The sequence below is a fragment of the Botryllus schlosseri genome, chromosome 7 (genome assembly GCF_051294905.1).
Source record: "Botryllus schlosseri isolate E-star chromosome 7, Bs_hap1, whole genome shotgun sequence".
NCBI classification, from domain to species: domain Eukaryota; kingdom Metazoa; phylum Chordata; class Ascidiacea; order Stolidobranchia; family Styelidae; genus Botryllus; species Botryllus schlosseri.
Window position 1 is genome coordinate 27809466 of NC_137242.1, and position 12493 is coordinate 27821958.

A 12493-nucleotide genomic window follows, 5' to 3' on the forward strand; every position below is an offset into this window, starting at 1 on the left:
TCGAGTCTTATATCGAAGTCGGTAAATATTAGTATAGGTATGACTATGTGGATGCAGCGAAGCGGATTTTAACCCATCGACCTTATGCACAAAACTTCCAATGTCGAAGTGCTCTGATGTTGATTCCCACGCTATGATAATTATGATCTAAAATGCATATGATTCAATTGAATCATCTTGCCATTCTCAAGCATGCAGTAACCCCAGCAAGAATAAGCTACAGGCGCGTCACGACCTTTCCAAAAACAACTGGATAGTTTGAAATTCGATACGTGTGCTTACGGTATCAATTCCAGTTACGTCGCGGCGGGTAGGACTGAATACAATGTTTGAGTACTCAAATGTGAATTAATGTTAATTCCAAAGATTCGAGTCGAGCGGTGACAGATGACTTTTCCAGTACTGAAATGAGTCGCTCCTTGGCACTGAGAATTAGACTTATCAACGAGAATTATAGTTCCGATACTATCTTCCACTGTGGGAGGCTGTAAATCTCGATGGGTCGTATCGCAGCATACGAAACATGTAGTGCTGGGGTCACCAACACGCGGCCCGCGGGCGTTAAAATAAAGTTTTTCATGTAAAAATGTAAAAAGTATTTAGTTACCAAGTCAAAAAGAAATCAGACCAATCTACTTCGTAAGGACAGACAGTTCCAACCAGAAATGAATATAATATAACGGGTGAATAACTGCAGTCACGTGCCGGGATTTTCCCCGCACATGTTTTCGGTGTTGGACCCAGGAAATGTGTGGTTCCCGAAGGATTGTCTTTTAAATTGTTTATATTGTTTTTGTTTAGAGCGAGTTAAATTATTGTTAACCGTTTCCAATAAATATTATAAACCGTTTAATGACTGAGAGACGTGTTAGCAACAAGACCGCTGAGCAGGCTTACATTAATGTAGCAGTCTACAATCGACTCCAATCGTCTAACTAAAGTAACTGTTACATATAAGTAGTATATTTCTAGCATTATGTGCCAAAACACCTAATTTACACACATGAGCACTGTTCTGCTGCGCGCATGCACAATTGCGCAGTGGTGACACGGTCTCTACGCTCAGAAAATCTAAGCTGCGCACAAAAAACCGAAGTGATGACCTTTTTTAGTCGTTACGTACTGTTGTCCAAGGGACCGCCCAGTTAGTTGGTGGGTGCGCGCAGACTAGTGAAAAATTAGAGGGAACATTGTACATGAGGCCGGAATTTTATCAAATTAAGTTTTTAAGGTTCAAAAATGTTAAAATCTAGATTTATTAGGTCAAAATCTTTTGTTTTTAGGTGTAAAAAATAGCCTCAATCATCAAAAAATGGATGTATGAGTTGAGCGTTTACCTTGACCTCCAGGGAAGCCCCACGAGACTGGATCGGGTACTTCCAGTGTTCCGTGGAACACCGGTTAAAAACACTTGTAGAGACGTTATCATCACTTGGTATGCGATGGTTTCATATAACTACTGACGATAGTACGTCAGGAAGAGTGGCATGGCCAGGTATAGTAGGCTACCAGTCAAATCAAGAGGATGGCAAGCGGATAGCGTGAGCAGTAACATTTTAAAGAGACACTTGAAGGTAGGGAACATCAGTATACAATTGTATAATATAGTCTACTCATCTTGAAATATGCTCGAACATTTTCGGATGATACTCGTCCGGGGTAATCGTCAGCAAGAGTATAGATAACTGACCTACGGATAGATACGCAACACTCGTCGTCACGCTTGCTTGCCCGGAGGTGATTACTGCTCAGCAATCTGAACGCAATATAATTGCTTATCCCATAGCTGACGACCCGAGCGCTCAAATTAAATAAAGTTGATTTTGTTTGAAAGCTACTGTCGCACTGATTTCGAAAATATACGTTAAAATCTGACGGTTCTTTAAAAAAAAATTATTAGCCGTCATGATTCGAAACAATAATAAACATGATACATTATAACTCTCTTTAAACCCCTATTCACGTTATTCTATCAAAACTCTAAAACAGTGGTTCTCAGACCGTTTTAGGCACGCCTCGCTTTATGATAGTGGAAAATTTCGCGCCCCCTTATCATGATGTCACAAAATGTTGAAAAGTGCAATCAGAATGCCAGCAATCCCAACGGATAGTTTGATGGCATGGAAGGTTATGGCCGTTGATGAGAGAATTCTTAAATATCAAAGTCGGACAATACACAGAGCAACAACTATAAGCTGGGGGTAAATCGCGCGGAGCGCGAAAACAGTTTTCATTAAACTTCTGCTTCGCGATCCTCCCCTTTTGATGGTTTCACGCCCCCAGTTCGAGAACTACTGCACCGAAATGTATATGCAATAGTACTAAGCTTATTTTCGTGGTCGCTGCCTTCTGAGCAGTGTGCACTGTGCAGCTTAAATTGCCTTGATGTTGATCGAAGCTTGCAGTTTTTCTGAACTTCGCCCTCGACCGAGTGTTTCGTGTTTTTGTCATAAGATCGACTTTAATTCAAATCCTCAATCTCGGCGACATGCTCGGCAAAAACAAAAAGAAAGAGTTTACCCTTGACTCCAGTATACAAATATTTAGTGCTCTGAAATGTAAACCTTTTTGAGTTTCAGTTTTCCGCTTTCTTTTTTTTGGGTGATCGATATGATGAGTCACATAGTAATCGCAAGCACTGATTGAGTTGTTTTACGAATTCGGTATTTGGAAACGTATCACGTAACAATTTGAAACACATACTGTATAATGCGTAATGTGACAATTGCAACAAAAAAGGTTGGCGCTAAACTATATGGAAAGAGTGATTTCTTATGAATTTAATTGTTACTCATATTTTGCTACATTGCCTTTATTTTTAATCTGGATTATGCATGCGAGGCAGCGTAATCGTGGCATAATAATGAACAGGCTTCAAAGTAAACGGATTTCCTGTTCAGTTGATACAGCCTATGGTTTTAGTCATTCAAAAAGCAAGTTTTATGTTTAGAATTCCAAGAAACCTTTCGCGGGCCGCACTTTGCCCAGGCCTGAGCTACCTGCGATGCAAAGTGTTTGTAGTAAAGGGAAATATGAACTCCGAAGTAGCGGAAAACGCTGATCAATCATATATAAAACGTGGATTTCCTATCATACGATTGATGATTGCCTGGTGTAAGGAAGATAGGCCCGACGGATATGTGCAATTCGAAAATGAGGATCGATGACAATCCACTTACATTGTAAAGGCGCATTTAGTGTAGATCAGTTATCTTATGGAAAATCCAATACATATGTGTAGATCAGCTCTGATGCTAGACAAGTGGTACGCTAGATAATAGAGCAGTATATGGTTCCCAAACTCGGGGTCGCGGAGACGAAATTTAAATACCACCGACTATTACAAGAATGCCAATTACGCGAGTATGCTATCGACGGCTCATTTCTGAATAGGTTAGTTTATTTTTCAAAATAGAAGCAAACGCGACCTCTGAGAAATGCGAACTCGTTAAATAAGGTATCAGATTATACGAAGCGTCATTTTAAAGCGTTGTCTAATACTATAACTTAAGGTAATGTCCTATTACAAATGACCGAATGTGCTATGTGTTATCGGTATATTACTTAACACACTCACACACCCTCGGTCCGGCCGAATAACTTATAGACACGTTGATATAGTTTTGATTCAGTTTCCTGATCTCGGGAGGAAGTTTGACGTGTTCATAATTGCTATTACTGCGCACATAATTTTAAACCGTTGCCTAATACTGTAACTTAAGGTAACTTAATAACTTAATACAAATGACCGTATGTACTATGTGTTGACAGTTTATTACTGAACACACACCTTCGGGCCGCGGCGCGGCCGAATAACTTATAAATACGTTGATATAGTTTTGATTTGGTTTCCTGATCTAAGGACGAAGTTTGACGTGTTCATAATTGCTATTACTGCGCACATAGTCGCCAGCTTCACACATAGACCGTGAGTAGGTTTGGGCATAGGTTCTGATCATTATTTTAGTAACCAGCAAGCAAAATTGAGTGGCGGGATTGCGCAGCAATTTCAAATCGAAATTTAGGGTTGCGGCCATAAAAAGTTTGGCAAACACTAGGGCCTCGTACGATCCTCAACAATGCAAAGAATTCGCGATTCTCTTTTCCCCACCTTTCAGTGTCGTATTGACGATAAAAGTTTATTGCTGCATTTAGCTTGAGTGAAATTATATGCTAACAGATAGTCATTACAGACAAGACAGGCTGCGTATATTAGCCAGAGAGGAGCTTTGCCTCTATATTCCGAGCTCTATATTCTACCGCAATCTGTTTTCCCTATGTTTCGATGAAACAATGACGTCAGAAAGTTACAAATGCCATCCGCCCAACACATTGCTAACACGAATTAGATGCATTTTATTTTTAGTTCGAGTTTCTAGAAGGCTCTTCAAAATTCAGAATGACCAGAGCTGGTCAGTGACGAAGTACTTCTACTTTTTCGAAGTACTCAAGTAGTCTCCGTCTACTTCTGGTACTTACTCAAGTAGATCTGATTTTCGCTACTTCTACTTCGGAATATTTTGTGATCTACTTACTTACTTTTCGCTATTTTCAGTTTGTCAAGTAGAAGTAGTTTAATCCTCCAAACGGGAAGTTATCCCGGGGAATTTCGGGGCTGTTTTCAAGGAGTATCAACATTTAATTTTCATAAAAGTTGAGTAAAGCCCAGAACTTTCGTCGCGCTTCGCGCTCAGTGGATACGGTGTAACCTGTATGATTTCACGTAATTATCGGTGAATATAATTTGGGTAGCGGGTTGGCGTGGTTCCGTTCACACCGTATTGTCGCTCTTCGCCCATATGAAATATTTCATCACAGTATATATGGCTCATTATAACGTTTGACACTGATGTTTCGCAATCTAGCATTTACAATCCACCACATTTTTTATTCACGTTTATTAATCGCGCAAAGTGTTTACACCGTATCCTATACAACTTCTCCGTATTGATCTTCGACTAATCTGCGGGCCTTATAATATGGGGGAGTGCGACATACCATGATATTTTCTAAAACGTTTTATTCGATTAAACAGAGGATTAGTATCGCATTTCAATATCAATACTATCATTTTCATCCCATTATGCGGACGAATGCTTATGCTGTTGAAAATTGAATACCTCCTGGTATGCATCAATATGAATCAAGCTGGGCACCTTCCGCATAGCTCAATTTGCACCTTTTGACAATCCATGCGAATGCGAACGAATTACGATCTTTTTCACAACAACTTACTTACTTGAGTAGATTTAAATTGAGCCAATTCTACTTCTACTTCAAGTAGTTTCACGTTGCTTATGGAATAAGTACTTCTACTCTTACTTGAGTAGATTTTTGCGTCGCTACTTCTACTTCTACATGAGTAACTTTCTTGACTACTTTGACAACCTCTGAGAATGACTTTATTATGTTTGCGATTACACACTTTGCAGTCGGTGCAGAAATCCCGTTTCAGGATTAGGCTTCGACCAGATGTTAAAATTTCCGAGTAGTATTTGATATTTTGCATGCTTTGCATTTGCATGCTTTCTGTCACTATGGTATCACCGTAATTGTTATTGACGATCCAATCCGAATCAATGAGTTGATAGTTATAGCTCGTTTCAATGCCGTACATTATCTCACCGTAAACTTCCTGATTTGTCCAGCATTTCAATTCAAGATTGGCAGTAATATATAGCAGCGTTTTTTCATAATTTCTACCAGTAGTGCATTGCAGACAACCATTTCTGGTTTACTAAATCCAGAACGGCAGGATGGGCTGGCATGCGTTTGTATCAGCGTTTCGTCGATTTCAATGGAGAGTATATGCAACTTCGATTGGACTGACTCTAGTCTTGGCCCCTCAATATAATTTGATAAGTCTGCAGACAAGCATCGGAGTCAAAAACGCTCTCGGGCCGACCAGCGTCTTGGTGTATGCGGTACTATGCGTTGTAACACTCCTAATATACGTGCCTTTGTTGGCGAAATTCGGCCGGAAAAATTGTTTGATTGCGGGTGAAATACCGTCTGTAGTTTTCACGCTGTCGTTTCTCTATCCTCGGCCATGGAGCGTGACACTAGCAGGCGCACTGATCGGTGTCGGGGAGAGCATTATCATGCCTGCTTCATCTGTGATAATCGCTTCGTTAAATGAATATGATCATCAAGAAAACGAAGTGAAAAGCGCAAACATGAGAATTCTGTTAGCGATCCGGGCAGTAGGGCAAGCAGCGGCAAGCATAGTGCCTAACTTCATTCTAAAAGACAGCGGCGACATATCAAAGGATGTATTCTTTTCCTTTCATGATTACGTGTATGTAAACATTTCCAGCTGTGGTGCCAACGACTGTCCCCTGGAATACGCGTTTCAGCAGGAGTCGAGTATGTTCGGGAGGTTGATCCCAACAAAGATGTCGTTGCATATTTATTTGGCTGTCATTGCCGCCATTCAGATTCTAGGAATTATCCTCCACATCATTTCGGTGCCCCGGGATACGAATCCCGCTTGCATTGACGGAGAAAGACAATTCTTGTTATTACCCAAAGAGAGTAAAGCAGTGAAGAAGCTGAAAGAAGCATTTTGGAGATTGGTTCGACACATGAAGTCAACGCTGCGCTTTCTGACTATTCCGCTTATAATTCATTACGGTATGATCAGCAGTTTTATTTGGTCTGAGTTGAGTAGAGCGTACGTGTCGTGTATTTTCGGAGTCGGGAAAATTGGTATATTCTTACTGATTGCTTACAGCGCTTCGACTGCCGCAAGTGTTCTCTATAACATTTTTAATTCGTCAATTCAACCAACTCTGCTGTATGTGTTGTCCTTCTCATTTTCCGCGGCAAGTTTTTGTTTAGGCATATCTTGGGAGCCATCGTCCACATCCTTATACGCACCCTTCCTGTTATCGGCATTGCTAGGTATCGCTCATTCGCTATGCAGACTGTCTTCTTACGTTATCGCCAGTGAATATTTTGTAGACCTGGATTCGTCGTTCATTGTGCATACTGGATGCGCAGCGACAGGGAATGTAATTACTTATATTTGGTCGACCCTCCTGTGCGTTTATGTAAAACTCTACATAATGCTTGCCATTTCTTTTTTCTCGACCGCACTAGCCTTGGTTGCTCATTGGTTTTATCGTCATACGCCAGGGAAAATAACAGGCTTCATCGAGTCAGCCGAGAGTCATCAGGGCAGGGATTGTCAGAACTAATATTTGCACCATATGCGCTACACCACCTGCGTCGCAGTCATCATCATTCATTCGTAATCGTTGATATAATTTTAGGCCACTATCAGATATTCATATTGTATCGCAGAATGCGTAATGGCGAACCCGAACATGACAGTTTTGGGATTTTCATGCCTTCATTTCAGTTCTTACACTTTGAAAATGAAATATAGATCGTATGCGGACTAGAAGTCGTGTTCTAGCCATGCAAGAAGGGAGAGTTATCCGTTTCCCAAGCATCTTGACACGAAGCGGTGACGGAAGCGAGTTATTTTATTATCATAACTGAAATAGCGTGATATGTCAAGCGACATTCTCAAAAATCAGTCTAATTTATTACGTCACGGGGATCCTGTAAGCTTGTTTCGAACTTCTATTGCTGCCATCGTGATAGTCTTCGAATCCTATCAATTTTAATGATTTATGGCAAGAATAACCAGGAATATACAAGAATTTCACAAAAATAATCACAGGTGAAACCTGCCGACGTTCGTATATGCGAATATAAACATCTGAATTTAATGTTTGATGCATTAGAAACGTAAAATACCCACAGTGGTAAACTTGCTCGGTTACCCCAATGTGTTTTGCACAGAGGTGGTCAAAGTAGTCAAGAAAGCTACTCAAGTAGAAGTAGAAGTAGCGGCGAAAAAAATCTCCTCAAGTACGAGTAGAAGTACTACTGTAAGTCACCCAAAACTACTTGAAGTAGAAGTAGAATTGACTGACTTTAAATCTACTTAAGTAAGTAAGTAGTTTTGAAAACAGTCTTAATTCGTTCGCATGGACTGCCAAAAGTTGCAATTTGAGCTATGCGAAAGGTGCAGAGAGCTTGATTCGTATTGATGCATATTCCAGGAGGTATCAATTTTCGACAGAATACGCATTCTTTCGCATCATGGGATGCAAATTATAGTATTGATATGAAATTGCGATACTAACCCTTTGTTTACTAGAAAACCCCGTCTTAGAGAATATCATGACATGGTGCCCTATCCCATATTATAAGGTCCCAAGTTTAGGCGAAGAGCAATACGGAGAAATTGTATCGGATACGGTTTCAACACTTTGCGCGATTAGCATAAGTTAATAACAAATATTGTGGATCGTAAAATTTATATTTAGTGTAGCTTTATTTTCGGAAAATAGAGGCATTACTACACACTTGCTTTTATGCTTCAACATGTATATTCTGAAGACAAAAGAACTGAAAGTAATTAGAACTCAAAGTATGATGCTCGAAATTGAAAGTGAAATATAAATACCTCTTCTAAAAAGCATAAAATATATTTCATATTTTTTGCCCATAAAGCTGCAAAGGTGATCTACTAAAACAGGTGTAACGTTAAAAAAGCCGCATTTTCCAGATTAGCAGGACACGCCATGGGCTGCTAGATTACGATATGATCGGTACTTGCTAGATTGGGAAACGGTAGTTTTAAATCTTATTGTGGGCCATATTTACTGTGATGAAATATTTGATATGGGCGACAATGCGATGTGAGCGGAATCCAGCAATCCGGTACCAAAATGATATTCACTGATACTTTCGTGAAAACATATTTATCACTCCATGTAACTTACTGTGCGCGAGGCGCAACAACATTTCAGGGCTTTACTTGACTTTGATGAATATTAAATGTTGGTACTCCGTGAAAACAGCCCCGAAATTCCTCAGGCTATCTTTCGTATTGGGGGATTAAACTATTTCTACTTGACAAACTGAAAACAGCGAAAAGTAAGTAAGTAGATCACAAAATATTACGATGTAGAAGTAGAGAAAATCGGATCTACTTGAATAAGTACGCGAAGTAGAGGAAAACTACTTAAGTACTTCCAAAAAGTAGTAGTACTTCATTACTCATCACCTCTGGTTTTGCATGGTATGATGAATGTACGAAATTGCGGTACGATAATGTGGCCGAATAACATCAGTAGCCTACGGTACTAAGAAAAAAATCATGGTGTGAATTATGAAAAATTACCATTACATCGTGGCGCACCGTGACGAGTGGGGTGATTGATAACAATACGAGTCGTGACGTGAGTCATGACAATGAATACATGCATATCCCGAACTCTGAGTTTATGCGATATGCTGTATCATCAATTGATATGATTGATATCACACATCCAAGTATAACAAACACATCTATACCCGATAACAGTGGTTCCTAAAGTTTTTTGACCGCGACCCGAACCCGAGTTTTGATGGCATCTTGAGACCTCAGCCGTACACACCAAAAAGAACGCATTTATAATATCAGTATGCTATATTTTTACAGACATGTATGACATGGAGAACGCGCAGACAACAGTTGTATGAAACGCAGCTCTATGAAACATGTCTGACGCCCGCTGTATTATACTTCACTGGGGGTTGCATTTGTACTATTGTCTACTCAAATTGCAAGGATTCGACTATTCGGTGCCGACTATTTCGACAACCAGACATATCAATATCGACGGTTTAGGCCAACCGGCTTCGGTCAATTTTGGGCAAGGTTTCATCGCATGCAATCTTTTCGGTACCGCACTGTGCCGGGATGTATGTTGGCCAAAACGTCATGCCTCCATGTGTCCCGGCGTGGAAGAGATTGAACTCGAAATACATGTGTATCATATTCCTAAATTGCCGCTCTTTCCACACCCCTACACCAAAGCATCCCAGCGGTTTCTGACCGTGTTTTCCGGCAGATGGATCAATGCAGGACAAATCTTATAAATTCAAGCCAATTTGTTTACTGAAAAGGTCGACACATTTTCATCATCAAGCCATATTGCAATAACGACTGTTCTACGCGTCTCGCATATTAGCTATAATATTACCTAAGACACTAACCTCCGATATGTACAAACTATCCAAATGATATCGCACGTAACGCGACGAAAATAAACGAAAAAAGATTCAACAAATATTACATGCATATTTAAAGATCGCTTTGGTGCCGTCGCGACCCAAAATTATTCCCTTCGCGGCCCATAATTCAAGAACCCTTGCCTTATAAGTAAGGAGGGTGTAAACTTCCGCACAGGATTTTCACTGGTGTGACAAAATGAATCTACCAAAAATCATTAATTAGGCTACTGCACGACGGCGTGCGTTTACATAACCTATTTGAGTACTGCGATAGAGCATGGGTATTTGAGACTAACCAACGCCTATTACATCAGTGATGAGCTGATAGCTCTAAGCCCAATAGCAGGGGTCGGGAGACATATATGACTCTTTTATTGGCGTGTTATGACTAGGGTTGCATTTAAAACAAAAATCAATTGAAAACAAACATGTTTAAAACAAGGCTCTAATTTAGAACATGTTTTTATTGTTTTTTGAAGCCATGTCGTCACAAATTTTCGATTGTGACATCATCATGGATTGACATTGAAATGTAGGGTAAGTATAGATCCTTTGATGAAATATCAGTACTATAACTGTTGAACCGACTATTTTAAGGGTTCCGACCATCTCATATCGATATACGTAGGCTAAATCGGGTGGTGATTGTCCGTAAGCTCATACAACATGTTTTTGGAAAGTATTTACACAATCATGGCATAATTTCACAACTTAAAAAAAACACAATTTTTTTAAATGCCTCGGTTTAAAAAAACATGTTTTAAACAATGTGTTTTAAAATACCTTTTGTTTTAAATGCAACCCTAGTTATGACTCTCTTTCGTCGTTCTCACACATCGATTCCCTACAATTGCTACATATATGGGTATTTTGTAAGGATGGTGTGAACCTCTGAAAGGTTCAGGTTCGTGTGAACGCGAACCTTTTTGAAAGGTTCTGTGTGAACGCGAACGTGAACCTCATGACGTCACGCGACGTCATATTGCTAATTACAACCCTATCTTCAATGAAGTGATACCCTATAATATTAATGTGCACGATACCTAGCGACGACTCGGGCCACACAATGCCACAATGCATAAGTACAAATTGGCGTTTCAAAGGTCGCTAAATGTATCAACTGAGGCAATCAAAGGATAAAATACTCCCACAAAATCAATATCTTACGCCGCTTTGCCAACAATTTCTACGAGGACCTATCAGTGAATATATGCTTACGCCTTAACGGTCTAGGCCAGACGGAACAATGTATTCGGCGTCTGAGTATTGCTATTGATACTGAGCAAAGTGTAAAACGGGTTTCTAGACTTGCTACCGATATTAATCCATTAACAAGTTCTACAGCAGTAGCCAACACCTCAATCGCACGGATTTGGTTTTAATGATGCAGTAAAGATATGAAGTCAAGATTCACCCCGTACGCCTGCTAGATTTCTTACATCAGAAAACGATATCAATCTCATTATTTGGTTGAATAAGCATCATTCTCTGACCACGTGTTTCGCTCCTGAATTTGTGTGATTGCGGGTCAAGCTCACAGCAGAGAGTCACTAAATACTCACAAACAGAAAGCTGGATATTTCGAGCAAACTTTTGTAACAAAGCAAGTAAAACTTTTGAGATTGTCAAGGTGCATGCTCGTTTAGTGTAAATTTTTAATGCTGCCAACGCCATGCATAAAGTGGCCCGCAGTTGAAATGCAATAAATGTGAACCAAAGATCTTTTATAATGAAGTGAAAATTGTAATATATGAACAAGGTTCACAGTGCAGAACCTACAAAGGTTCAGCTGTGAACGCGAACCTCTAAATTTCCGAGGTTCACACACAGAACGCGAACGTGAACCTCACGTTCACACCATCCCTAGTATTTTGCTCTTTCATCAAATAGCAAGGACATACTGAATTCATATTGAAATAGAAGCCTGTTGTTCTGTCATTTTCATCTCAGCTATAGTGGTGACATGTTTCATCGACATATACCTTATATTTTTGTTTTGATAGAAGATCTCATGAAGCGAAACGGGTTAGTCTATATCAGTGGTCGGGAACCTATGGCTCGCGAGCCATGGCTCTTTTGGGTATGAGATATGGCTCTTTGAGAAATTTTTAGTTTTGTACCTAATTTATCAATATTGCAGCACCTTGTTAATAGATTTTCATGAAGGCGAGAATAATTATTCTCGTGACAGCATAAACCTGTCTTTTAGAGGTCAAGACAGTGGGGTATTCAGGGATAGGGGCTCGTGTCGCCCTCTTTTCAAAATCCCTAAATTTAAGTTGCTGTCCCACCGTCGACTAACACCACTCGCGAATTCGATCTAACCACCATCGGGCGCCTAGACATCTTGGATTTCACGATACCTTGATTGACGAAAGGGAATAGCAGACATGGCGACCCTTGTAGGACAATGCAG

General features: G+C 40.0%; 1 protein-coding gene and 2 long non-coding RNA genes across 3 annotated transcripts in view; 2 read left to right on the plus strand and 1 right to left on the minus strand.

Moving 5' to 3' along the window:
* LOC145442727 (uncharacterized) overlaps positions 1–12493 on the plus strand; it is a 309441-nt gene that overhangs the window by 270533 nt on the left and 26415 nt on the right. The window lies entirely within an intron of this gene.
* The window catches only part of LOC145442726 (uncharacterized), a 99503-nt gene that overhangs the window by 30357 nt on the left and 56653 nt on the right, over positions 1–12493 (minus strand). The gene's annotated exons all lie outside the window — the stretch shown is intronic.
* Positions 2619–12358, plus strand: LOC145442718 (uncharacterized). The gene is made up of 2 exons (XM_080320705.1): positions 2619–6633; positions 9503–12358. Exons 1-2 carry the CDS (start codon positions 5757–5759, stop codon positions 9541–9543), a joined length of 918 nt encoding a protein of 305 aa, XP_080176831.1. The 5' UTR covers positions 2619–5756; the 3' UTR covers positions 9544–12358.

What these genes read in the sequence shown, in the direction of transcription:
- LOC145442718 (XM_080320705.1), top strand. Translation starts at nt 5,757, where the DNA reads ATGGGCTGGCATGCGTTTGTATCAGCGTTTCGTCGATTTCAATGGAGA. An exon ending in TCCGCTTATAATTCATTACG is followed by an intron (nt 6,634 to 9,502) that starts GTATGATCAGCA and finishes ATATTTTTACAG; the next exon opens with ACATGTATGACATGGAGAAC.